This window comes from Orbicella faveolata, unplaced genomic scaffold, assembly GCF_042242905.1.
Source record: "Orbicella faveolata isolate gen_17 unplaced genomic scaffold, um_ofav_v1 contig_3, whole genome shotgun sequence".
Taxonomy (NCBI): domain Eukaryota; kingdom Metazoa; phylum Cnidaria; class Anthozoa; order Scleractinia; family Merulinidae; genus Orbicella; species Orbicella faveolata.
Window position 1 is genome coordinate 22,451,062 of NW_028301558.1, and position 27,132 is coordinate 22,478,193.

The 27,132-nt window shown below is 39.1% G+C and overlaps 4 protein-coding genes across 6 annotated transcripts; 1 reads left to right on the forward strand and 3 right to left on the reverse strand.

The window, feature by feature from the left end:
* Positions 1 to 680: 680 nt before the first annotated feature.
* Positions 681 to 5,042, reverse strand: LOC110068282 (NAD-dependent protein deacetylase Sirt6-like). The gene is made up of 2 exons (XM_020775661.2): positions 4,174 to 5,042; positions 681 to 2,833 (listed from the first exon to the last, which is right to left on the reverse strand). The coding sequence occupies exon 2, from the start codon at positions 2,820 to 2,822 to the stop codon at positions 1,392 to 1,394; it is 1,431 nt and encodes a 476-aa protein (XP_020631320.2). The 5' UTR covers positions 2,823 to 2,833; positions 4,174 to 5,042; the 3' UTR covers positions 681 to 1,391.
* A 1,057-nt stretch (positions 5,043 to 6,099) lies between these two features.
* LOC110068278 (uncharacterized) lies at positions 6,100 to 10,425 on the reverse strand. The gene is made up of 3 exons (XM_020775657.2): positions 9,925 to 10,425; positions 9,070 to 9,463; positions 6,100 to 7,677 (listed from the first exon to the last, which is right to left on the reverse strand). Exons 1-3 carry the CDS (start codon positions 10,210 to 10,212, stop codon positions 6,416 to 6,418), a joined length of 1,944 nt encoding a protein of 647 aa, XP_020631316.2. The 5' UTR covers positions 10,213 to 10,425; the 3' UTR covers positions 6,100 to 6,415.
* A 38-nt stretch (positions 10,426 to 10,463) lies between these two features.
* Positions 10,464 to 21,717, forward strand: LOC110068280 (NEDD8-activating enzyme E1 catalytic subunit-like). 3 transcript variants are annotated; one of them, XM_020775658.2, is made up of 18 exons: positions 10,464 to 10,563; positions 11,380 to 11,497; positions 11,694 to 11,774; positions 12,093 to 12,175; positions 12,271 to 12,351; positions 12,696 to 12,739; positions 13,168 to 13,232; positions 13,847 to 13,925; positions 14,112 to 14,191; positions 14,946 to 15,048; positions 15,343 to 15,456; positions 15,560 to 15,613; positions 17,696 to 17,732; positions 18,567 to 18,648; positions 19,844 to 19,944; positions 20,612 to 20,675; positions 21,109 to 21,163; positions 21,375 to 21,717. In XM_020775658.2, the coding sequence occupies exons 1-18, from the start codon at positions 10,532 to 10,534 to the stop codon at positions 21,470 to 21,472; spliced, it is 1,371 nt and encodes a 456-aa protein (XP_020631317.2). In that variant the 5' UTR covers positions 10,464 to 10,531; the 3' UTR covers positions 21,473 to 21,717. The 3 variants fall into 3 exon arrangements, with proteins under 3 accessions (XP_020631317.2, XP_089153568.1, XP_089153567.1); XM_089297442.1 differs by lacking the exon at positions 10,464 to 10,563 and adding an exon at positions 10,892 to 10,910; XM_089297441.1 differs by lacking the exon at positions 10,464 to 10,563 and having other exon boundaries at positions 11,312 to 11,497.
* Positions 21,718 to 21,932: 215 nt separating this feature from the next.
* Positions 21,933 to 26,227, reverse strand: LOC110068267 (transmembrane protein with metallophosphoesterase domain-like). Its single transcript, XM_020775646.2, has 3 exons — positions 25,327 to 26,227; positions 24,088 to 24,253; positions 21,933 to 22,743 (listed from the first exon to the last, which is right to left on the reverse strand). The coding sequence occupies exons 1-3, from the start codon at positions 26,132 to 26,134 to the stop codon at positions 22,416 to 22,418; spliced, it is 1,302 nt and encodes a 433-aa protein (XP_020631305.2). The 5' UTR covers positions 26,135 to 26,227; the 3' UTR covers positions 21,933 to 22,415.
* Between the last annotated feature and the right edge of the window lie 905 nt (positions 26,228 to 27,132).

The window sequence follows — 27,132 nt, forward strand, 5'->3', positions numbered from 1 at the left end:
CTGCGTAGCAAGCGTTCCCATATGAGGTGAACATGGGCCATGCAAAGGAGTTTTTCGCATTCAGGCCGAGCGAAGGGAACTTTGCTCCCCTCCCCCACCCCTCTCCTTCCACCTTTTTGCTCCTTCCCATTTTTTGCGCGGCCCGAATACGAAAAACTCCTTTGCGCGGCCCACATTCGCCTCGTAAGGGAACGCTTGCTATGCATTCCATAGTGTCTCTGGTTATAGGGTACCAAGCTTGTTAACTTTTAGTGATGGTTCAAACAAAAAAATCAATTAATATCACAGCTCTGATCTGCCTCATTTTTGTGTGCCTTGTGGGTTCCAATCCATTGTATGGCACAGAAATTTCTACATAGCACATCAAATTTGACTGACCTAGAACTTTAAAATCATCTTTCTGCACCTGGCATTGAAGCATCCAGATAGACCTGACAGAGACCAACTTGAGTTGGTGCGAGGCCAAAAGAGGGGCTCAAGACTGACAGAGGTAGAAGGCAACTGTGGATTCCCTGTGCCCCCCATGGGAAAAGGAGGACTAGATGATGTAAAAATTTTTGCCTCTTCTGTAAAATAATATTTTTTTTTTGGTTTGACTTTTTGACATCTCGGCCTCTCTTGTGGGGAAACTGGATAACAATGAGAGACCTCATGAGAATAACAGTCTGCAAATAATGATGTCTGGGAAAACTCAAGTTTATTGAATTCAGATATTCAATCATATTATTTACCAATAGCTTAACTGCTGATTTCTATCCTGTGCTAATCCTTGCTACTGTTAACAACAGTTCACTAGTAATAACTGCTTGCTCTTATCAATAATATCATACTTTAAATGTGCATCATAACAACAAGACTTCACAGTGAACCTCTTGAATGTGATTCATGACTCGGAACAGTCTATTGGTGCGATAAAGCTAAACCAAAATTAATGAAATACAATAAGGCGTCCGTTACAAGTATAAGCCATGAACTTCTAACACTTTGTAAGAGTCACAGTTGGGGGCAATTCTACCCAGGGTGAGGGGGGGGGGGGGGTCTGGCAGGAAGCACCACAAGGCTCTGATTAGTGATACAATGCAAAAAAAGTCATGATGAAAACTGTTATTTTGGTCTTTGAACTTATTCCATTGCCATTTCTTAATTGAAGTACAATGCTCTCTGAGGACATCAGACCATGTTTATAGAAAACCTGCATTTGGGAAGTCTAGCATCTAGCGGGAAAAACTGGAATATTTTGCTGTTAGCTAATAGATGGGTGTATAACCTGAGAGGTTTGCAACAGGTGTGGATGATGGAGGCTTATAACCAGCATTATATGATATTTATCAGAACAGTTTGCTAAAAACTACATTGTTCCATTTAACATGATCATAATCCAATACCTCTGCTCAACCACTTAACTCTTCTGGCTTATGGACATGCCATTCAGCTGATGCTACATCAAATTCAAGCATAAAGATGGTGCGCCCAACACTGCTGATGGTGTGACTGATTGCTAACTCTGGTTCACCATAATGGCCCTGAAAGGTGAGGGTGAGGCTGACTGGCAGAGGGACCTCTTTTGATAGGGAAACATGGCGAGGAAACTTGACAAAGAAGGGCTCCTTGTTGATCTGGAAATCTGATTCAAGAGTTGGCAACTTGATGCTGATACTTTTAAGGAAGGAGTAAGGACTCTTTGTGGATGGATCCAGTCCCTGAATTGTCAGGAAATCAGTTGTGGCATCCACTGCAAAGCAGCGTTTCAGCTTGAAAGATGGCACTTCAAGCCCCAGTCTCTTCATTACTCCCAGTACAAGGTCATCAATGGTGGAATGCACCTCCATGGAACATTTCTTGTTCAATGGGGTCTTTTGTAGATTTACAATCACAACCCTTGACCCCCTTTCAATCATCTCACCTGGGATGTCAGCAGCAGGGTAAACCCTAAGGCTTGACCCCAACACAATGCACAGGTCTGCCAACTTGGCATGACGGAACCCATTCTCCAGCTCATCCTCTGGCAGATCTTCCTTAAAGTTGATTATAGAGTCCACCAGAGGCCCTCCACATTTTGGGTTGTCACAAGAGCGCCCAGTTAAATGGTCGTGAACTTTCTTAGCGGTTCGGGTTCTATAATCCCTCATGTACCTTGAGCCACACTTTAGGCACCGCTCCATGTTAGTGTTGCCATGGAGTTCAGCAAGAAAACTGGGATCAAGCCCTGACCTTCTGTGTAATCCATCTGTGTTTTGGCTCACTACAAACTTCACCAAGCCTTCCTGTTGGAGCTTAACAAGGGCCATATGAGAAGGCGAAGGTATTGCTTTGAGGATTGTTTGCACTTTTTTCTCTTGCGATGGCAGATGTTTTCCTTGGGCTTTACGTTCCCATATTCCCGGTCCTGTGGCAAGAACAGTATTCAGTCCGCTTCTGAAATCTGCTATGCCACAACTGGTGCTGATTCCGGCACCAGTAAATGATATGCAGTAGTGACTTTGCTTAATCCACTCTGCGAGTGTATTAATTTTATCTTCCAGAACTTCTTTTGTATCAAAATACTCTTTCTTTTCAAATTCAGAGCTGATCGAGTTGCCAGCTCTTGGCTTTGGTTTTTTGGAGACAGCGGCCTCACACGGTGGCTTGGAGCTTGCCGCGGGTGGTATGGCTTTGGACTTTGTGTCATGTTTAGCATCTTTCTTAACTGGAATCTTATCCTTAACAACTGGTACATTTTTGTAGTCATCCTGAAGAGCTTTCTGGTTCTTTTGGGCTTTTATAAACATTGATTCTACACATGATCCTGAGGATGCTTTCTTTGGAGTAGAATTTGTTGCCATTTTTTACACAACTGAAAAGACAAAAAAGTATCAACTGATTGTTGGCTTTTATAGCTGTGGTCTTGAAATTGTATTAAGTTATGCATTGATCAGTCAATTTCAGTAGTGACCATCCCCCAACTCCTTAGGCTGATCCCTGGAGGTAAAAGATGAGAAATTCCCCAGGGTGGGTACAAATAAATGGGGTCAAATGTTTTGGGGTTAAAGCAAGTATAGCTCAAAGGTGTACAATGTTAAAAAAGACCTTTCCTGCATTCCAACAAACAAAGGTGCCAAGTTGAGGTCAGGGTGGACAAAAATACAGTAAATGTATGAAAATGTCCACCCCAACCTCGCTCTGGTGCTATTGTTCATATGCACTGAAGTGGAATGCAGGAAAGGTCTATAGAATGTCATTGAAGAGTTTAAGATAGCTGACCCCAGGATTAAGATGTGAACAAATGCTGGGCTATTATACGTTAATTTCATGATAATTGCTACTTGAAATTACTTGAAGATGTGGAGCCGCAGGAGCCAGGCGTAGAAGTATGGGAAGAAATAATTTAATATCACCACCAGGGGTGTAGCTGGCAACTGGCGAACCAGGGCACTTGCCCTGGTAAAAATTTGGAATTTATCATTTATTATTGCTTGCATAGAAGAAACGTTTTCTGTAATATTTAGTCTGGTTGGGACCCAGGCCACTCCCGCGTAGGTTTTAAGATTTCCCGCGCTTTGATCGTTTACATTTGAAAGAAACTTGTTCAGGAAAAACAAATATTTTGATTTTTTTTTTTGTTCCATCAATAGATCATTTTTATGAAATATACGAGATGCAAACGTTTGAAAAGGCCCAGCTTGAATGTACAACAGAAATCAGGAGGAAACCTTTCGCCGGTAGCCGCTTTGCCCTGATCATGCACGCAAGGAAAGAAAAATTGCCCTTCGCTTATAAGCTTAAATGACCCTGGATCAAAAACTTCTTAAATTTAAGCCATCGTTTATAAAGTTGTTTCAGAAATTCACTTGCGATTGATGACTTTACCATGCTCATCCTACACACGAAGAAAAGTTGTTTCCACACTGAGGTGACCACCAGTAAACAGTCCAAGCGAGGTCGTACACTTCATCAGGCTTATCAGGTTCTTGGCCGGGACAACGTAAGCATTCTCAGTAATTTTGTTTTGAACAACCGACATTTGTGCATTATATTTCGGTGTAACAAGGGAGATCATATGAAAACAAAAAAAAGAAGCTTATTTTTCGCATCCTTTAGGCCTGGCGATTGAATCGATCGCGATCGCAGTCGCTTATTAGAACATTTTGCTCGATTCCCTACACAAAAAATCCTTTGATAATAGGCTGTACCTACCTAGTGGTGAAACTATTCTCCTTGGAAAATTTGCTGCAAACGAAAGTTTCGTTGCTAGGCTTTCTCTTAAAATATAAATGTACACAGACTGAAGTGACGATTTTGCACTTTCTCATCAACCACTGTCCGAGCGGAAGGGAAGGACTGGATCGAATTCCCTCCGAAAATTTAGACCCCGGACAAATGGTACGGAAATTTCATGGGAAAACCCGGAAATTGTTGAATATCCGGAAAGCAGCCGAAACTTCCGGAAATTTGAGAGGAATATCATATGGAACTTTAATTTTACAGGCAAAAACTAACGATAGACAAATCCGACGTTTCCTACTTCACTGAGGAGTGCGAACGACTGAAGTCTGTTTTCTCTAAACTGAAATATCCCAAGCACCTTGTTGACTCCACTGTCAAAAACTTCCTAAATTTAAAGGTCGCTGACCAGTCCTCATTACGGTCCAGATCTACAACAGAAAACACTACTCGGGTTGTCATACCCTTTAAAGACCAGGAGTCTGCTAATATCGTGAAGACACAGTTGAAAGATCTCAGTGTGAAGCTGCAGACTAGTGTTCAACCGGTGTTTACGAGCCGCAAGATTGCCCAGGAGCTCCCGACAAGCGAACCTAAGCCTCAGCTCATTGATCAACAATGCATTGTGTATAACTTCAAGTGTGACCAGTGCGATGCTGGTTATGTCGGTTACACCCGTGGCCATCTGTTCGTACGCGTTGATGGACATAGAAGTAAGACCTCATCAGTACGCAATCACATAGACACGCAGGCAGGATTCTGGATGACCTACGCAATTGTTTTAGCGTGTTGAAAAAACGCCACAACAAGTTTGATTGACTAATTAATGAGATGTTACTCATTAAACAATTACGACCGTGTTTAAATGTACAATCAGACTCAGTTCGCGCTAAAGTCTTTGTCTAACTTATGCAAATTAGAAACTCTGAACTCTTAGTCACTCTTGAAATCGCATATTTAATTAGTTTCCCTTGACAATGGCGCCAAGATGTCGCCGAAACGTCGGATTTGTCTATCGTTATTTTTTGCCTGTATATGTTTATCTAAATCATTGTTGATTCACTTTAATTTTCAATAAGAAATGTCTTAAAATTGTCAAAATTAGAAAACAAACTACTGAAATGCTTGATAAGTACAATATTTTTAGCCTGAGTACATGCACCCCAGATGTACCTAGACTGCATTTTTCCCGATAGATATTTCACTATTTATTTGTGCGATTAAGAGTGGAAAATCACCAGGGCACATTTGTCTTAATTTTTTTTCTTATATGAATACAAGGTACATGTACACTACAAAAAGTAATTAGTTACAGTAAGTCATTTATCTTCAGTTTGTTTTTATTACCAGAGTACACAAAATAGCCTAAGATTTCCTACCAAAAAGGCAAAAGGCGGGGGCACAAATAGGTGGTGTCCAGGGTGCCCATGACCCCCCCTTTTGTAAGCCTTTTTTAAGCAAACAACCTACAACTGCAGGTGGTGCCTTGAAAATGACATGACAATCTGACGAGTACCCTCACTTTTACAGTGTGACCCCCCCTTTGAAAAATCCTGGCTACGCCCCTGAAAGGTGTGCCTTACCAGCACTTACTGTGTCTGTGTGTGCTGGTTATGCTTGCAAATGTGGTAGGAAAACCAGGCTTCAGAGAGCTGTGTGTCTGCTTACAGGAGTTCAAAACAGTACATAATTTGTCTAACATTGTTTTTGATTGCTTGCATGACTATGGGAGAGGTGTGTGGAATGAAGTTCTACTGGTCATGTATATTTTACTGTTATTTTGAGAATGTTGTCAAAGAGTTTTCATGTAACACAACGTATAATCAAGATTGGGTACTGTATACTCAATCAGTAACATCACGTTTCAAAACCAACAGACCATTTGTGGTCAGCTAGACATTTAGACACACTAACAAACCTGTATTTATATCCTGGATTGATACTGTACACTTGTCTAAATATTTTGTATTCCACTCAGTGCAATTAATTTACTTGTGACCAATACGATATTTAAAGTCTTTTTATGTCGCCTCGTAATGCTAAAATCTACAAAAATTATTGTTGTAAGAGACTTACACCCTCATGATTCTTTCTACTACAGAGCCATTGCTGTAGGCATGCAGAGACCAAAGCAAGTCTAAATATTCTGCTGTCTTAAAAAGTGTTTTTGACACAGTTCTAAGTCAAACATTTGAGCTTTATAAATCAACTGTATTCAGTACTTTTGCAGTGACCATTGTCCTGTAGTCAAATCATACTCTGCAGAGAACAAAGTCTTCCCAAGGAATGTAATGGAATCACTGAATGACATGGTTGGTTCTCCATAGTGACCATGGAAGCCTAACTCTAAGTCCACAAACAGGGGGTTGGCATCTGATATGTTCAGATTCTGGTTGAGGTACATTTCCAGAGGCTCCTTAGATAGGACTTTCTCAGCTACAACTTTCTTCGATCCTTCAATTTCCTGAGACACTCGTACAGAAACTTGCCTGAAAAATGAATAAGGGGTGTCGCATTCCAGGTCAAGGCCTTGTATTAAGACTTTGTCCTGGCTTATATCAACGACAAAGCGTCGTTGTACTTTGAAGGGTGGTATTTCCAAGCCAAGCCTCCTCAAAAGCCCTGACATTACAGTATCTATCTGGCTGTGTATCTGAAGGGCACTCTGGGAACTGAGTGGTGTCTTTTGCAGATTGCAGATCACCAGCTTTTGTTTACATCGGACGACGGTGGCTGGAATATCAGCTGCAGGATACACTTGAAGACTGGATCCAAGCACAATGATCAAGTCACATTTCTTTGCCTCTTTGTAAGACTTTTTCAATTCATAAGTTGGAAGACTCTCGCCAAAGTTTATGATGGAGTCCACCAGTGAGCCGCGGCACTGGGCATTATCACAGAATCTTCCAGTCAGGTGGTCATGAACTCTCCGGGAAGTGCGTGTGCCAAAGTCTCTCAAATATTTAGCACCACAAGTCGTGCACTTCTCCAGGTTTGTGTTCCCATGAAGCTCAGCAAGCTGATGACTGGGGATGCCACTGCGTAAATGTAGACCATCGACATTTTGGCTCACAGTGAACTTGACCAACCCTTCTTTGTGCAACTTTACTATGGCCATGTGTGCAGGTGAGGGTATCGCTTTCAGAATGTTAGGAATGGCTGCACCTGGTTTGCGAGCCACGCCTTTGGCTTGCAACTCCCATACACCTGGGCCTGTCTTCAACACAGTGTTCATGCCACTTCGGAAATCTGGGATTCCAGTGCTTGTACTTATCCCAGCACCTGTGAACATGACACAGTGTTTACTCTCCTTCACCCATTTGGCAAGAAGATCCATCTTTTTCTCCAGTTCTTCTGAAGAGTCAAAGAACTCCTTTTTGTCATCCTCATGCTCGATATTGTGATGGCTTCCCCTTGGGGCTGGTCTAGGTGCATCACCTCTGGGTTTGACTGAGGGAGGTTTTGTTGGAGGTGATCCTGTGTAAAAGGCAAAACATTCATAAGTCACCCCACTGGCTGATAACATCATTCAACTCATAATATCTACAGTACATGTATAATCCAAAGGCTCTCGTTTCATTAAAGGTCAGGTACCGGGCAAATTGACTGGCTATGAGGATGATTTTACCTGCCTGGTTTCACAATCTAGGGAAAACTTTTCTTATAAAGAAGTTTCATTTCAAAAAAGTCTTGCCCTCCTGTGAGAACCAGTTGCACTCCTGGTGAAATCATTAATGAAACCCCTCCTCTCAGGGTCTGTCACAACCCAGGATTTCCTTTATAATAGTGTTCCTCAAAAAAGAATAATGTGATTCAGAATTTTTATGTTAAAAATAAGTTTACTGACACTTCTTACCCAGAGCTTAAAGTATCTGGCAGGTACCACAGACTTCATTCCTGGAGAAGGAGGAGGAGGGCAAGGAGGGGGGGGGGGGGGGAGGGTCCCATAAAAGTGATGTGGTGATAATTGCAAATTTTTACAGAAACTCGGAAACACAAATGAAATTGGGCTTCTAAGATGAATATGTACATTTATATTAATTACAGTCAAGTCGGATTAAAGTGATAAAAGGTTTATTCATTCTTTTTCAATCAACTATCCTCCTATACCATTGTAGGCAGCTTTGCACTGGCTGACATTATCAGTAAATATCAATAACAATTTGGCCTATTTCTTGTCCTGTTTTTCATTGTTGGAGTACATGGAAACTCACAGCATGATTATCAAGGCAAGCTAATTCTTAAAACAAAACTGAAATGGTTTGCTGTTAAAAACAGAAGAGATAACAGAGTGCAAAAGTGGTAGGGTTCCACCTAGTCTCCTTTACAGCTGTTATTTGGGTTATCACACAATCCAAGTGGACCAGGACAATATGACAAACAAAATAACCGCCTCTTGGAGACTGTTCTGTAAGTTCCACCAGGAAATGACACTGTGATCATCGCACAAGGATAAAGTACTTTGCACTTTTGCCATATTCCAGCAAGATCTCTGTGCCTTTCCCTGATGCTGCCACATGTGTTTGAATACTATATTTTTGTCTAGATATCAAAATGATGTTCTGCACTCGCTTGCAACTGTTTTTATATGATTGGGGGATTGGATCATAAATATATTAAAAGTTTCCAAAACTTTCAGTTTCCTTACAAATTGTCTCACATATTTCTTTAGTGTTGTTTATTATTTTCTTCATTCTCGTTACCTGTCTATCTGACAATGTACATGTGTACTGGAGGCTGATCAATTTTGGACAACCATGGGTATTAGTTATTATCAATAATATCACTGACCTTCAAATCATACATTTTAATCTAATAAAATTTGTATTTAGTACGCAATTTAACATCCTTTTTCTTCAGCCCCAGTACCTGATGAACTTTCTTCCTTTCCAGGGCTTGGTTTGTCTTTCTGTTTAGGTGTGATCTTCATACTATCCACAAGGGCAGTTGCCAGTTTCTCCAGATCTCTTTCTGTTCTTTCTTGAGCCTCCTTCAATTTTCTTTCTGTTGTGGGGAAAACACCTTCCCTCACAACTTTCTCACATATAAGCTTTTGTTCTTCTCCCTCCATCTCCCAGTGAGCTACAAACTGTAAGTACTGTGGAACATCTGCTGGAAAAGATACTGGATGCTTTACTGGGTTTTCTCCAAGTACGCAGACTTCAATGCTACTTGACTGGTGGAGATACAGAGATTCTAACTGCGAGTGTTGTAGTACATTTACAGTCATATCAGTGGTGCTGTCAGCCATTATAATTGGAATCTGTGGGATAAAAAAAGCTTTGCATCATTGAGGTAGTAATGTCTGTTATTCAAAATATTGTCACAAAAGTGCTCAACAAGCTGTATATGATTATTTGAGGTACAAAGTTGGCAATTAAACTATTTTAAGGGACTTTGAGGTCTCCATGCCCTTTCCTCACCCCACCCCGAACCCCACCCCCTTCACTGGCTTTTCTCCCGTGGGAGGGGTATTCATGGGAAGTACCAGATGTCTACTTGAAAATCTGAAAATTGATAGAAACAAAATACATGTAGTGACTATGACAGGTGACCCTTCCCCCCTCCCCCTGCCGTAAACGAGAAGGTGTGGCTGTTTGCAAGGTCGTCCCCCAGGAAAACTGAAAGATTCACTTCTTATCTTGAAAAAATTCCCCCATAGATTGAACAACAGCCACCACTCCAACGCCATTACTTGCTTCACTCTTTTTGTCCATTCCTTACCTGACCACCTTCAAGCAAATTCACAACAACTTTTTTGCATGACAGAATTTCAAGTACACCAGAAATCAGAGTAGATTTCACGTCAAGGACCATATTATTACAACTCTGCACGAGTAACTTGGCAGCTTTCTCTTCCAAACTTGCATGGCAGTCACTGCAATCTTTGACAATCAACAATGCATCTTTTGCTGGCGATTTCAGCTCAAGTTCGTCGCCTTGTCTGTTGCTGATTGTATGACTTGGTCTCTGAGCCAACTTGAACATCGCTTGAAGATTAGCGTAGGCCATGTTTTCTGTTTCGCTATGAACTCTCGAAGCTCGATGTTCCGAAGTTTTGAAGTTATGGAACGTCCAGTTCACTTCGCTGCAAATCGTATTCAAATGAACAGAAGTGCAAACTCTGCAGAATTATTTCCGTAGGTGACAAATGTTGCCTGGCATGCTGCCTTAGATGGACAACACGTTTTGTCGAATGGCATTTTCAGTTCCAGACGTCATCCAAGTGTTTTGCTCCGCTTCTGAAGGCTCGGTCACTCGATCGCAGGCTGCATGTGCGCGGTTACGTAGTGGAAAAGGAAGAGGAAGAGGAAGAGGAAGAGAAACGAAAATGGAGGTGGAGGAAAACAGTTCAGAAACTCCGTATGTAGCCTGCTTTGCTCTCCTATTTTTTGGAAGTATTATTTGCTTATTACTACGGTTTTCTTATGCAGCCGTTCAAAAGCAGCAGTGATATATTTTAACGCTTGCATGAGCTCAAGTTATTGCAGCAGGGAGCTGCAGTTTCCGCGAGCATTCTAGTTGTCAAAAAACCGTCACCGGTGTTAATTGATTTCCTATTGACTCCAAAACATGGACGATCAAAAGAACATAAACATACGTCTACACCAGCCCAAAAACTCCCGGTAAACATGCATAAAAGTACAAAGTATTAACACAACATTTGATTGCAAGTAACTTGGTGGGAAATCTCATTTCGAAAGGAGAAGGTGAATCTGATTAGCAATAGTAATCTCTAGTCGTTTTTGATTTGTTAACTAGGCCAGTAAGCACTTAATGACTGGCCCCAAGGGAAAACAATGAGTTTTGTTTCCCTGAGGCCTGAAGCCGAGGGAAACTTTGAGTTTAAGGGGAAACAAAAACTCACTGTTTCCTCACGGAACCAGTCATTATGTGTTTTGTTATACCTCCCAACTCGAAACTAGGAAAAAACTGGGAAAAAATTGTTTGCTTAATGCCAGCTGGCACACAAATTTGCTGCGGTCTCAAGGAGCACGACCTGATCATGTGCGAGTCGAAAGTTCAAGTTGCTGTTTCCCTAGGGAGTTAGTGAGTTTTGTTCACCCTAGGGAGTTAGTGAGTTTCAATCCATGACCCATGACAGGCTCTTCTCCAATTGGAAAGCATGTTTGAGTTGGGAGGTATAACAATACATATTATACTGGTGTTATGTTTCAGAATGTTGGTGGAAAATAAATCTGATGGTTGTGATTGGTCTGGAAGATGGAGCCATGTTGAGAAATTACTGTTAAGAAGTGGGCCTCTGGCTCATCAAGACTTCGAACCTGGACCTCAGGTAGGCAGAATTTGATTTGTAATAACAGTTTGAAGCTTTTTTATACAAATTAGCTGTCCTTTGCACCATCCAGCGCTATGGGGATGACTGATTGCCTACTTGAAAAAACTTTGGCTGATATTTGGTCATGTTTTAATAACTGTAGAAACATATGTTTTGCTATCATAATGCATGGCGTGACTCTTATCTCTACTAGGTTCTTGAATTCATACTTGATACTGCCAAAATACTAGTGATTGGAGCTGGAGGGTTAGGCTGTGAGCTGCTCAAGGATCTAGTAAGTTTTATCAAAAGTATATGCTCTATTCATGAATGGCTGCCAGTTTGAAATTCTTTTGTATGCATTTAAATTAGCCCAACTGACCTTGTTTGAGAGTAATAATTCTTTTGAATTATCAACTCAAAACTAAGGTTAGTTGGGTTAATTTTAATACTCACAAAGAATTTTTAATTGGCAGCCATTTATGAATAGGGTTTATTGTGAAACATTCACTGTTATCAGGTGGGAAATGGTTTGTAAATTTAGGCAACCTGATTCAGTGCTATTGTATTCTTTTTTTTTTTTTTCCAATGGTTTTGTTTTTTCTAACCTCAGGCACTTTGTGGATTTAGGAACATTGACGTTATTGACATGGACACAATAGATGTATCAAATTTAAATAGACAATTCCTCTTTAGGTAAGCTTGAATCATGAAACATGTGAATGTTCTTTGCAAGGAATATTTAAGAGTTTGTTTCCTGGTATAATGAATTTTCTGTTTTGTATTTGCAGACCAAAAGATATAGGCCGAGCTAAAGCTGTTGCAGCTGCAGAATTCATCAACAGCAGAGTAGCTGGCTGCAATGTTACTCCGTATCCTTTGACTTTGCTCCTTGCTTCAGTCAAACTCCTTGTATATTTTATTGATTTACGTGATTATTTATGAATCACCTTTTGCTGTGTTTTCTTCCTGGGATCATTGCCTACTGTATGGCTCATTCTTTTCTAAAAGGATAATGTGATTGTTTGGATTAATAAGTACAGAGGGCACTCTCACATCAAATTAGAGGTAAATAAATAATAAATAATTAATTAACAATGTTATAAAAAAGTAATTATATTATTTTTGGAAAGAACTTGTTCAAAGCTTCACAAAGTTCCATAAGTGAGAATTCCTTGTAAGAGGGAACCAGAGTCCTTGACAAAGAATGTTACAGGCACTTCAAAAAGATTCAGGATTATGACACAGATTTTTATAGAGGTTAGTACAGGCTGCAGTCTTTAAATACTGTCTGATGAGTGCGTAAGCACGAAACTCGGAGTAACAGCAAATCTTGCCTCTTCGTTATTACTCATATAATTCTGAGTATATATTAAAAAATAGCTACATGAAGTTTCCTTATCTTGGCTGCTTTATTGTGTAAATGTCAGTAATTAGTCGTTCTTCTTGGCTATTGCTAGTAATTTTTTGGCCAACTTTTGCCAGTCCTCTTGGAAAAAAAGGTGCACACAGAAATGAGCATGACTTGTGACACATTTCAGGAAACATTTGTTACAACCAATTTATTTGCTGCCTTTACTGGTTTTACACCTCTACATGTAATCAATGTTTACATGAAATAAAATACCTTAATTTTTTATTATTGTTCATTTGGTGTCTTGTTTATTCATTTTCTTATTGTTTGGCAGGTTTTCACCTTATAGTCTGCGGATTAGACTCGATTGTAGCTAGGAGATGGATTAATGGAATGGTGGTGTGTATTTTATTGGATGCAGTAAACTTATAAAATGTTTAATATCTAATGGTAATTATGTGAATGCGAGTACGATTAAGGATTTATACTGTGAGGGATATTTGAAAATTTTCTCAAAATTACTTGAAACATGATGGGTAAGAGTAATAATTCAAATATCATGATTAGGATAAATCCTTGATTGCTGGAGCTTAATTTATCAGTTTCTAATTTATTACATATCATGATATTACTAAGAAAATTACAAGTATGCATCCATTCATGTGCACATTCATCTACACACTCTCAGACAATCACAAGGAAGCAGGCTTTTAACCAGGATTTGAAAAGTGGGCATCCAAAATGTGCTATAGGGCCTGCTCAAAGGAACAATTTATAAGGCAACATATATGAAAAATAAAACACTTTTCTTCTTTAATAAGTGGCTGTCCACAGGATGCCTGGACACCCATCTGGCTAAAAGTCTGCAAGCAAGTAATTTTCTCAGTAAGTAATAAAAATGATTGCACTAGTCTATAAAGAATAAATAAAAACATCTTTTGTGTGTGATTTCTGGATTAGTGTTCCTGAATGATGGGAATTATCGAAGAAAACTGAAATTTGCTATGTTGCAGCTCAGCTTGTTAGAATATGATGAAGATGGCACATTGGATCAAACCAGCATAATTCCCATGGTGGACGGTGGTACAGAAGGTACGTAAGATTTATTTGGTCTTTCTAGCTCTGTTCAATGTTTCTTTCCTGTTGTCCATGAATCTATCAAGACCATAATCTCAAGATGACAACCTTGGGAGGGCTTGAATCTTTCATAGGTTGTGATCTACCGTTCCTTTTGTTATATCTGGCAGATAAAATTTGCTTATTTATTTAATGTTGCAGGTTTTAAAGGCAATGCTCGAGTTATTATTCCAGGCTTAACAGCCTGTGTGGAGTGTACACTTGATCTCTACCCACCACAAGTAAGAATTCTATACTGCTAATCTGTTAGTCAGAAGACTTTTAACAGTGTTAATTATGGACTCTTAGACAACTACAGTCTGGACAACATTCTAATTTTTGGAGCTGTTGGTATTTAACACTGCTGCAGAACTTTCAATCCCATGATCCTCCTGAGAGGAAATCACTAATGAATAATGACTGTCAGATTCAGTCCAGTCAGCTGAATGTTGAATGGGCTACAGGTATTAATTTTCATGTTTAAAAAAATATCATGCTTCACATTTAAACAATTGTTTTTTTTTGTTTTTTTGTTTTTTTTTCGTGAGAGAGGATGATTTTTCCGTCTGTGACACTGGACTGGTTACCAGCCCAATGCTCAACCACTAACTAAAGCTATGGAGACTTGTGTGAGCCAACTTGTGTGAGCCAAAACCGTTACTACTAAATTCATGTGACAAACGTCTTACTTACTGCAAAGAGTGGAATTGCCGCATGGCAGGTTTTGTCCATTTTGTCCATTTACCATCCTGTAATAAATTGATTTCTTTGGTGGATTCTCCATCATGTTTAACAGGCATTTAATGTACATGTATGTGCATATGCATAAACATTCACATCTGCAAAGTTTGCCTTATCTCCATCATCTATAATTGTGATCATACTTGATACATAAAACATTTTCACTCTTGACACATACATAAAGCTTCAAAGTACAAGGAGTAGTTTTATTGTTTTATAATCATATGATATTGGGAATATTTTGTTGTCTATTAGGTTAATTTTCCTTTATGTACCATTGCACACACACCTCGTCTGCCAGAACACTGCGTAGAATATGCCAAGGTGTTAGTTTGGCCTCAGGAACATCCTTTTGGAGGTATGATATTTGACAGTTTGACTGAGTGTATAAATATTTGGAATAATAGCTCACATTTTGAATTAAATCGACATAACAGTTTGTACTGCACCCCATCACACAAAAATGCCTGCTAAATTAGTTTAGTATGCTCTTCTCCTTCAAATGGATTCTGTTTTTTTTTTTTCAAAATCTTGAATTATAAACATGTTCAAGAGCTGGGGTTATCAGTGGAAAGCTAACGATGTTAGAGACAATCGAAAGATACATAGTTACGGGCAGCAAAGAACTGAAATCGAGTAAACTTTATTTCAGAGGGTGTTCCTGTTGATGGAGATGATCCAACTCATGTCCAGTGGATTTATGACAAAGCCAAAGAAAGAGCAGAAAGTTTTAACATACAGGGAGTCACATATAGGTTGACTCAAGGTGAGGACAGGAATTTCTTGAACACCATATCATCAGAGGACAATTTAAAGAATAATGTACATAGTTATGTTATTTTTGCTATGTATCTTTTGCTTCTGTCAAGGTGTGGTGAAGCATATCATCCCTGCTGTGGCATCCACCAATGCTGTCATTGCAGGTAAATATTAAAACATAGGCACGCAAGACGTGCAAGAGTTATTTTTTTGGGTGAAGTGTCGGAGATAGGAGCATTCATGGAGCTGTTTGCAGCAATGATTTGGTTAATTTGACAAGTTTTTTCGGTTGCCATGTACAGCAAGAAAGAAACTGGGAATTTATGATGTACATACGATGTTACGTCGGTCATGGTAAGATAGCTAAATAGTAAGCCATAAAGTGTTTGACTGAAAAAACTACAGTAATCTGACATGTCTCCAGATTAATGTAGATACCATCTTATTTTCTAACAGGCAATTTGATTCGTTCTTTGATACAACCCGCACTGTGATTGGTGCGACAAGCGCACATGCATAACTCCCTCACTCACCGATCACATAGCCCTTCCAACCCCCAAGAAGAATTTTTGCTCAAAAATACTCAAGTTAATTAAGAGACTTTTTCGCGTTTTATACGAGTCGTAAGTTTACCCTTTTTACACAACACAACACAACTTCACCGAAAATAGAAAGAAAGAGAAAAAAACCCTCTCTGACACGTTGAAAGTCTAATTTAATTAAATTGCACTTTAACTTGGTGCCACGCAGTCTTCAAAGAACATTTGAGCAGTTTTCATACTTTTTACCTTTAAAAATATCGGACTGAAAAGAATGTCATAAAATGCCCATCAAATAAAAATATTGAACTGCTACTGCAGAGACGTAAAAACACTCTAGAAATGAAAGCTTCTTTTTTGTTTAACATCCTGGGAACAATAGCCGATAACTTGTAAGCTCTAATTGAATTTACTCCCATATGAAAAACAAAAGTGTCGAGTTACCATTTGTAACTAAAAATAGCAAACATCTCGTGGGAACAAGTGGTGACGATTCGTCAGCTCTAATTGAATTTACTACCTTGTGAAAAACAAGAGTGTCAAATTACCCATTGTAACTAAAAAATAAAAATATCTCGTTATATTTGCATGCAATAAGAACAAAACAATCGTTACCTGCACTTACTATTGTAAACGTTAGAACTGCTTCAAATCTAAATAGTCTCGTCTCCTCTAAAACATGTCCTAAGAACTAGAACTGACGATTCGTGACCTCTAATTGAATTAACTCCTTGTGAAAAACAAAAGTATCAAGTTACCCTTTGTAATTAAAAATAAAAATATCTCGTGCCATTTGCCTACTACTCATGAACTGCTTCAAAACTCAAGACTCATCTCGTTCATAACTAGCCACCATTACACTGAAAATTATGCACTCTAAAACAACCCAATGTACGTATCTAACTGTCACACTCCCCTCCAAACCGGACTAAAAATCACAAACCGGCAACATACACTCAATCTTTATTTTTCAATTACCAAAGTCCTTGTGTTTATACATACCTTGTGTTTCTCACGTACCATTTACCTTTACAACAAGAAATTTGATTGGCTGTTCATAGTAGATCCAATCTAATTGGTGTGACATACATACATCTCTCACTCACTCACTCACTCACTCACTCACTCACCCATTGACCCGCCCATAACATACCCGATGCGCTGACTAAGAGGTATTTTTTTTACAAAAAAATAACTCAATTATTGCCCTCTGCAACAGTACCTCTGAGCGTGTGACACAGCCTTTTATCCACTATTAACTAATTTTTACATAGTGATGCATTGATTATACCATTGCTTGCATGTAAGTGTGAACATGTGATACTGAAACATCCTCTAATCGGGTGTCAAACGTGGCATGATTGGTCATCAAACATTTGAAGTTTAGCAGACCCTGGCACAAACTTTCGTGCTCAAAGTTCAGCACACGAAATGGCAGAAAGATTGGACATTGAAGACTTCTTCAGAGAAATTGGCCCTGACCTGTGTCTATATGCATAAGCCTTTTGCAAAAAAAGGTTTTACTTCTAGTATGACTATGACATTCAGAGTCTTTCAGAGCATGAAAGTTTGTACTACGGTCTGGTAAACTTCAAATGTTTGATGACCAATCATGCCAGGTTTGACACCCAATTAGAGCATGTTTCGGCGTCAGGTGTTCACGCTTAGATGCAAGCAATGGTATTGTTCTTTTTTCCTTGCTACCAGCGGCTTGTGCACTAGAAGTGTTCAAATTAGTGTCCAGGTAAGGTGGTAATGTTTTCTTTTATAGAGACCTTCAGATCCAAAAAATGAGTATTTAATGATTTTTCAAAACTAATAACAGTACTGCCTGAGATCATGACAGGTTACACAAGTGTCCTTTTCAGAACATCTTGAACATTGTTTCCACCAGTCAGGGACAGTGAGGATTAGTATTTCCAGGAGAAGCCTTAGTTTGAAAATAGAATCCGGTACTTCTGAGTATCCATTCTCGTAATTAACCTTGATCTAATGGTTCTTAAATTGTCATAACTAATTATGTGCATACCACATGACAAGATGTTAAATTCAAAAGAACTATGGAGATGTGCCAGTGCACCAACTAAGGCATGGTGGTCCAAGATTACTTATGAGCCCTTGTCAGTATAATTTGTACTGCGCTCTAACCAGGAGAGTAAATTGATCAGTACTGCCATATTACTTGGATGTTGCTATGAAAATACTAGGAGATAACATGTGATGGACTAGTGGCCTCCCATCCAAAGAGCATTACAAAAAATAACAGTTGGTCATTGGATGTTGTCGGACCAAATTTGGGAAGTTGTCCAGCGACTAATTTTACATAATGATTGGATATCATGACCGAGCACCAAAATGATGTAATAGCTTTTAGTTACAAAGATCTTGTTTGAATGTAATGTTTGCTTTGAAGCATGTTAATAATCACCATCAAAGATGTAGAATGTTGTTGCAGATCCTTATTTATTTGAACAACATTAAGAGCTCTGAATTCACAGCAGCTGGTGCATTGAATTTTAAATGCACTGATTGAAGATTAATTTAATTTGCATTGTATTTTATCTTTATCTCTGAACAGCTGTTGTAATCCATTAAACAACTACATGGTGTTTAATGATACAGATGGACTGTACACTTACACCTTTGAAGCTGAAAGAAAGGTAACCTTTTAAGTTTCTTTTTGGCAGGACTGGGTTATTCAAAAGCCAGTTAACACTAACCCAGGATTTTAAGAAAGTTAACCAACATGTTAAGTTTTCTAGTTAGTATAAATTAAAATGTTCGTTACTGCCTATGCATTGTGTAGTTCGAAATTACTGAAGGACAAGCAGTATCAACAGAAAAACTGTCACCAAAAAGTTAACTCTTGCTAATCCTAGATTGCATGTACATGTAGCTCAATCAGGCTTTTGACCATCTTGGCACAGATAAACTAAGATCTTAGTACATTCTCAAACTTAATATGTAATAATTCATCAAGTTTAAACAAAGGAAATCATGGCCGTGATAGTGTTCGGTTATCTGATCTTAAATTAGCATACATTTTTACGATTTTACGTCTCCATATTTTCAACTCTCTTCTCGGTGTTTGGAAATGTGGTCAAACCAGTCTATCATGTTTAATATATTTACTTGAAACCCAAAAAACCAACACAGTTGGTGGAATGATCAATAATTATTGGTGCTGCTTTCTAAAACGGCATGTAAGTAAGAAACATCAAGAAATACACTGTGGAACTTCCAGTTGCAACCATCTCTTGAAAACGACCACCTCTCCCCAGTGACCAGTTTTCCCAAATACCAACTGTCTCCAAGTCAAATCACTATATTTGGAACCTCTTGTAAGCAACCACCTCTCATAAGTGACTGCAACAACATTTAGAGCTAAAAGCTTTAAATTTTCTTTTGTGACCACTTGACAGATAATATAGCGAAAATTTGGAAAGTACCAGATTTTTTCACGAAATTGACTAAATATTCACACGAACAAAACATTTTACAATTTAAAGAAAAAATGTACAAACACTGTGCTGTATCAATCTTAAAAGAGACAAACTTAAATGTCTTAAAATTACAAATGATATACTAATGAGACAAAGAGACCACCTCCTGTAAGCGACCACCCAGGCTTGACATTTTGGGTGGTCACTTGCGGGAGGTTTGACTGTAGTTGTCAAATCTGAGATTCCACAAGTCTGGCATCAGCTACAAATTAAATAACAGGCCTAATATTCCTGATTATACAGTATGACAGAAACCATGTTCAAACACCAACTACATGGTAACTTAACTAAACCCTTTTTATTGCCTTTGAAAGTTAAATTTGTTGTTATTGGCATTTCTTGATTTTTAAAGGAGGACTGTCCAGCCTGTAGCCAGCGACCTCAAAGTCTAACTTTTCCCGAGGATGCCACCCTTAAATCTGTGATAGACTTTTTGATGGAGAGCCCAACATAGTGAGTAACAATATTGTGATAACAGTCACAAATGTCTTGGCAAGGGGGGTGTTGTGGTTAAAATTATCATAATAACCTTGTGCCTGAGAACTCAGTTTAATATCAGAGACAATATTCCACATGCACAACATTTTTGTTCATTGTGATGAATTTTAAGCTGTACTATAGAGTACATGTAACATGCTGAGGTAGGGGTGTAATATGACACCTGTTTTTTGGATGGGTTTTAACATTTTTATATACATATAATGCTCATTGTAGCATAGAAATATCCAACACGATTAAAATATATCATTCAATAAAACAGAAATGAAACAGAAATCCAGTGTGTGGTGTGGATCAAGTTTTGTGACCTTATATAACTGGCTGTTGTGGAGTAGTTGTTTTGGTAGTTTGGGATGTGCTTTGGTGACCGTTGCCATTGTGGAGAAGTGGCTGTTGTAAAGAGGTTCAAATAAGAGTGAGTGTATGGACCATCTGCTGGGAAATAAAGTGACCTTTGTACAGGAGGTGGAGGTGTGACTGTACACAGTAGTCAAGTCATCAAAAAGGGTTGTGATCTTTGTTCATCTAATTATATAATATCTGCACATGAGTGCACTTCCAATTCTTTTACGAAGTTGAAATACATGTAGCCTAAGAGACTTTGTTTTTTTCCTACTAACAGTCAAATGAGAGCACCTGGTCTTACAACCATGATTGATGGGAAAAACAAAACCCTTTATATGCAGGTATCGATATTGAGAACTCACTTTTGGAATTAATTATTATCATTTTGCAGAGATGTGTTACTAACTGGCAAAATAAGCATTTAAAAGTCTGTTATGTTTTCTTTCTATTTCTACTCTAGATGATTTTTGCTTCTGAATGCCAAATTCATCAGTATTCAGGAGTATTGTTATGGGTGCGAATTTCACTATGTCACTCGATCATTTCCTGTTAACTTTGCAGCAAATCCACTGACAGTGTACATTGCTTAACCACTTGAAAATTTGCAGATTTGGACTTTGTTTTTCAAATGTGCTACCCCCGCTACCCTTAACTTGTATATGGCTTGCGTAAAACTTTTTAAACCTTTGCCACCTTCTGGTGATCTGAAATGAAATGATTGATTTGAAATAGGTTAAACTTGGCTGCATTAATTTTGCTTGTGTATTTTTGTAGTCTGTGAAGTCTATTGAAGAGAGGACAAAGCAAAATCTACCTAAGAAGTTAAAAGGTAAAAAAAAATTATTAGTAGTAATTATTATAGCTGGCAGGTGTACAAGAAATAAAAGTTGAATTTGAAGTTCCTGGAAAGAGAAAACCAATTCTTGGAGGAAGACAAAAAGTATTAAGTGTAAAAATGGTGCTGCTTTGTAGAATTTTTGAGGAATTTTGCACTCTTTTCTTTAAGAAATTATTCATCGGCATTTGTTTTTTCATTGCAGATATTGGCCTTATTAATGGGCAAGAGGTGGTAGTGGCAGATGCCACAACTCCTAAACCATTAATTTGCAGAGTACACTTTTCTGCTGGAATGGAATAAAGTTTTACTGCATATGATCAAACACAGTTGAGACCTATTAACTATCAGACAGGAGTGTCAATAAAAGCAATTGAGGCAGTTCCAGACTTGTAGGTAGAAACAAATTTTAAGATCTTTATGCAGCAGATAAAAAAGCTTGTCATGTTATCATGAGGATATTGTAATCTATAGAAAAAGAAACTGTATTAAATCCAAGTGAATTTGTAGTCCCCATTGTAAATAAAACAAATTTGTTTGTTGCATGATGTATTGTCAACTTCTTTGTAAAATAATAGGAGAGTGTGGAGAGGGGGGGGGGGGGGGGGCAGGGTGAATGAACAGGCCATGTTGGGAGGAGGGCACTACTCATGCCAGATCTGAGTCATTTTTTCTCCTGACTTGTTTTCTCTACCTTATCTCCAGTTTATGACAACAAACTTTACAATTTTTTGTTTCAAAAAGAAAAGTAATGTGAAATCCATTTATGAAGAAAAGTACAACATTTTATTTTGTATGCTGAAATTTAAATTTCACGCTTATAATAATATACAATAAATTACAATCATAATAACTTTTATAACTACAAATTCATACCCTTGACACTCTCTACTTTGGTTTGTTATATTTTAGAGCTTTGTAAATTTATGCAGTACTTCCCCTAGAAAAGTATTTCCCAAATAAAGTAATGACATTTGCCATTTTAACTTAATATCTAATTCATTGTTTTTCCATAGATATAATGCCAGTTTCATATGTCTTACCTCGCAGAAAACAAAAATTCTGGAGACCTACAACTTTCTCTGACAGCAATTGTGTTTATGATAATAATTTGCCAGTACCCATTTATACTCCTGGGTAGAAAGAGGCAGTATCTTGATCAAGAACACACTGCAGTGACTCCAGCCAGGGCTGAATGTTAAAACTCGGCTTCCTTGATAGAACTGAGCTTGTAGAAATTTGATATTTATTTGGTAGTAGTTAAAGTAATATGAGTTATTTCGGCCTCTGACCATAATCTCATTGGCATGCCCCAGAAATAAACTCCACTGGACACATAGACATAACCTCCAGACTTGTGCTGGTACAATCCTGCAAAATATGGTTCTCGCACAAGATGCCACAGATGTATGGGAAACAACTGTCCACCATGGGTGTGGCCAGTTAGAACAAGATCAACACTGTAGTCATCCAGAGCCATCTTTCCAGCTTTTGGCTGGTGAGCAAGGAGAACTGTTGGGGTGTTGCTGTCAACTCCTGCCAGTGCCTTGCTAAAATCACTACCATGATCTGATCTGAAAACACAACAATATTGAGTCTTGCATGAGCTAGATAACTGCACTTTGCCCAGGTGTCATTTTTGGCAGGTGAAGTCTGCATACGAGCCAAATGGCCCATCAGGCTGAAGGCTCATCCTGGTTTCTGTAGCATGAAGCGACTAGGTAACTGTCCAGCTACTTGGCCAACACGCAGGATGGATTCTAGTCCATCTCATGTTTACCCCCAGCATTAAGTTTGCAAGCACCCATTGATACACCTGGGTGGAGAGAGGCTCGATGAGAGTTGAGTGTCTTGCACAAGAACACAATACAATGTCCCCGGCCTAGGCTTGAACCCGGACTGCTCGATCTGGAGACCAGCGCACTAACCATGAGGCCACAGCGCCTCCCACAACAAATTTTTTTCAGCCAATCTGAAGCAATTTAACAATGACTTAAAACACCCATGCAAAGAAAGTAAACACCTGCACATAGGAAGCTATGATTTTGGGGTTCAGGCTGATCAAGTTCTAAATTACCGCGTACTTGGTGAGAAATCAGCCTGAAAATGTTCTATAAACGTTCTTCTAAAAAATTGTTTCAGAAATACTATACATTATACATTACTAGAGGTTTAATTAACTTACAATGTTTTATTACTTACACTAAAAAATAAATTTCAAATGAAAAGTAAATATTAAATACTACTTCTATTTTGACTGCTTTCTTTCTGCATCCTCATTCTTTTTATATGAGAGCATGTTTTATTTATCAGGCTGAATTGGATCTTGTATAGTTATGCTGCATTATTGGCCAAATTTCAGCCTGAAATGCCAGTCGTCTCCCGCCCTCAGCATAATAGGCCCTTTGCAGCTGCAGTCACATGAGCAAATTTTTCCTAAAAAATTCTCTATTACAGGCTATAACTAAGAATGCCAGAAATAGAAAGAGCGTAATAATTATTATTGAAAATACCAAAATGGCCAAGTTTGAGGCCCATGGCATTAAAGATTAACTTTATACAACAGTTTGAATTTTCAGAAAATTTAGAGGATTTGTACAGAAAATGTTGTTGGAGAGCAAGGCCTTGCTCTCCAACAACTTTTTCCATACAAGTTTTCTTACTTTTTTCAAATTTAGACCGTCATAAAATCTCTTTAAAGACAGGGGCCTCAAACTAAGCCATTTTGCTATTTTCTACATGCTTTTTTTGTTAAGTTATAGCCCATAATTTTATGAAAAGTAGGTCACGTGATGGCTTAGCTGCAAAGGGCCTATCGCCATGCAAAAGGCTGAGGGCAGGAGATGACTGTCATTTCAGGCAAAAGCCATTCCAGATCTCCACCTGGTTTTAATAAAAAAAATGTTTGAATGACTTACCTGAGAAATCTAGCCTCTACATCATCTACACCAGCCAGGCAAAGTTTTGCATGAGGTTTGTTTGGGTATGTTAACATTACATGAGCATTATGGAGTGGAGTCACACCAAGATATTCCAACTCTTTAAGCCATCCATCAACATCACCAGTATAATACTCATGGTTCCCTGGATGGAAGCAAATCATGGCAATTTAAATGGAAAAATTAATTAATATGTTAAAACAGGTGGTTCTCCTCAGCCATGTGCAGCTATGATTAAAATGACATGCAGAAAATACTTATGTACAGTAATTATGTGACAACACTTGACACAACCAATTAAACGAACATGTACCAAAACCAGAATACTACAACAGCCTAGAACACTATCAGTATAAAATACCAATCACTAACTAGCAATTCCGGTGAGAGCACAACTACAGCACCTAACTAAAGGTAGAGTGCATGCGGGATATGCTCCCACCTGGGTTTAAGGCCTATCTAGCTGTAAACCAAAAAATACATCCAGTTAGGAGGCCCCCCCACCCCACCCCCAGATATAAGCCCCTCTCCCCACCTCTAGCTTTCCTTGTTTTGAATTCATTTTACTAGAGCGCTTTTCACCAAGTCTCATAATACCAATTTAACCAAACCAATTACTTACCAATTAGAATACTCAGCCAATCTCAAATCATAGTAAAACCAAAGAAATTGTCTAATTGCTTTCGACATTCAATTGAAAACTGCACTATGACGTTTTAAAGCTTGTAATAATTAAACACCAGTACATGAAAAACCTATTTTGATCAACACAGCTATAGCTCGTTTTGAAACAGTTTTTAAATCCAGTTAAAGGTCCCCTCAGATACAAGCCCCCTGTTTACAAAGTTGTATAAGCCCCAGGGCTTATAAGCAGCAGTTTACAGTACTATGGTCCCCTCAATTTTGGGATGGTTGAGGCAGACTGTTATAGACTTGGCATCAGACCAGGGGTGCAGCCAGGATTTTTTTCTAAGGGGGCTGACACACTGTGTCAAAGTGAGGGTAATCACCTGATTGTCATGGCATTTTCGCCACCTGTTGTTGGTGGTTTGCTTTAAAAAGGCTTACAAAAGGGGGGGGGGGTCACAAGCATCCCAGGACCCCCCTAGCTACGCCCTTGCATCAGACCGACTTCCGCCATCTCCTCAACTCGCAGCTTGAAGAGATGGCCGAGGTTCAGGCTACATAAGACTATGTTACACTTAATGTTTCTGGTACCTGTCACAAAGTATACACCATATCTTGCCTTCAGTTTGAGCAATGGTTTAACTGTCTGTCGAAGCTGATACACAGTAGCATCAACCAAATCTCCAGTTACAGCAATGACATCTGCATTTAACTGATTTGTTGTTCTAACTGCTCTTTCGAGCATAGCCTTTCCAACAGTCGGTCCAACATGCAGATCTGGTAGATGCACAATTGTAAATCCATTCAATTCGGGTGGGAGATTTCTCAGTGGAATTACAACCTTTTTCACGACTGGATCTTTGTGACCATTATACAGCGCTAACAACGCCAGTGCGTTGGAGACTATAAAAATTGCCATAATTTGAGACCTTGTGTACTGTGTCCTTGATGTAATTGATCCAGATCGCATATTTAGAACGTTAAGTATCCACATAGCAACATCAAAAATGACAGTTGTTGTAGTCCATACTATCAACAGTCCTAAACTAGTATAAGACACCAAAGAAATCCAGTGCGGCTCCACACCAGAAAATATCATCCCCAGAACGATACTGCCTTGTGCTAAGGTGATAACCGTGGTCAAAAATGCGAAAAGAACCCTGTTTACATTTGAAGGATGGCTTTGCAGTGGAGAACACAGTCTCATCCAAAGATACCTCGCCGAAAAAAACATGATCGATTGTGTTGCCAGCAAACCTTGAATCAGAATTAGTTTATACTTGGTTTTCTCATTTAGGTTCAAGAAAGAGGTTCCCAGGATAGAGACAATATTAATGCTTGCAATCGCCCCAGCAATGACAAGAACTTTGTCAAATTTTGAGTTCCTTCCTGTCGCCATCTTGAGACAGTTTCGATCTCAGGCTTCCAACCGCGCCTCTTGCAGCGTGTGCCAAAAAGGGTGGGCCAGTAGACTAAATGAAGTACATTTATTCATAGTTAGTAGATTAGTTAGCTAGCGCTGTGATTGGCTACCCGAGCGGGCAACATGGGGCTATCTTGCCCGTTCGGGTCTACCCGCCACGTCCCGCAAGAGAAGTTTCCCCGAAGGCCATATAATAAATCCTTTATTGACCAAGCTTGTTCGATCAAGATGGCTGGATATTGGCCTCGATCTTTTTTTGCGCGTTTATGGACCTCGACTCCGTCTCGGTCCATAAACACGCAAAAAAAGAACTTGGCCAATATCCAGCCATCTTGACCTCACACTTGGTCAATAACCCATACATGTCTTACTAGATGTTTCGGTGTGTAGTATCGCTGTGTATTTTTACGAGTTGTGCCGTATTTTGACGAGCCCGTAGGGCGAGTCAAAATACAAACAACAAGTTATCCAACTGCTGTAGTCAATAGATTTATCAATGAAAGAGGGAGAGTGTGACAGTTTTCCGTGCGCGCGCCGACCTGTACGGCAAACAGGTTTTCTACTGTACAAATACGCCAAACAGGTTTTCTACTGTACAATATCGCTGTATAATTGTACTGTTATTTGGACAGTATTCGCTGCGGTTGGATAATAAAAGGAGGTATTTCTATAGCCTGCGAAAACATCCCGGCGAGCGAAAACGAATTTGGGGAACGAAGCGAGGGGGCATGTAGACATTCATTTCTATTCTGTAGACATTCTATTCTCCCCGCCCTGCCCCGGTCGTTTTGCTCTCCGAATTATTCAGTTTCGCGCTTGTTCGCGCTCAGTTTCGCCCTCCACGGTTCGCTTCGCTTGTCGAATTTTTGTTCCGTCTTCGCCGGGAACCTGTTCGCAGGCAAGAATTTCTAAAAGCAGTTGTGTGTTCCGTTTCCGGACTGATTTATTAGTTTAGTGTGTTGGGAAATTTGCGG

Excerpts from the sequence above, each read along its gene's own strand:
- LOC110068282 (XM_020775661.2), bottom strand. The coding sequence starts at position 2,822 with ATGGCAACAAATTCTACTCCAAAGAAAGCATCCTCAGGATCATGTGTA.
- LOC110068278 (XM_020775657.2), bottom strand. The coding sequence starts at position 10,212 with ATGGCCTACGCTAATCTTCAAGCGATGTTCAAGTTGGCTCAGAGACCA. Across the intron at positions 9,464-9,924 it reads ATTTGCTTGAAGGTGGTCAG|ATTCCAATTATAATGGCTGA; the intron begins GTAAGGAATGGA and ends TTTATCCCACAG. Across the intron at positions 7,678-9,069 it reads AAAGGAAGAAAGTTCATCAG|GATCACCTCCAACAAAACCT; the intron begins GTACTGGGGCTG and ends CCTTTTACACAG.
- LOC110068280 (XM_089297441.1), top strand. The coding sequence starts at position 11,327 with ATGTTTGAGTTGGGAGGTATAACAATACATATTATACTGGTGTTATGT. Across the intron at positions 15,614-17,695 it reads CACCAATGCTGTCATTGCAG|CGGCTTGTGCACTAGAAGTG; the intron begins GTAAATATTAAA and ends CCTTGCTACCAG. Across the intron at positions 20,676-21,108 it reads ACAAAACCCTTTATATGCAG|TCTGTGAAGTCTATTGAAGA; the intron begins GTATCGATATTG and ends GTATTTTTGTAG.
- LOC110068267 (XM_020775646.2), bottom strand. The coding sequence starts at position 26,134 with ATGGCGACAGGAAGGAACTCAAAATTTGACAAAGTTCTTGTCATTGCT. Across the intron at positions 24,254-25,326 it reads TGGTGTATACTTTGTGACAG|GGAACCATGAGTATTATACT; the intron begins GTACCAGAAACA and ends GCTTCCATCCAG. Across the intron at positions 22,744-24,087 it reads GTAGAGGCTAGATTTCTCAG|ATCAGATCATGGTAGTGATT; the intron begins GTAAGTCATTCA and ends TTGTGTTTTCAG.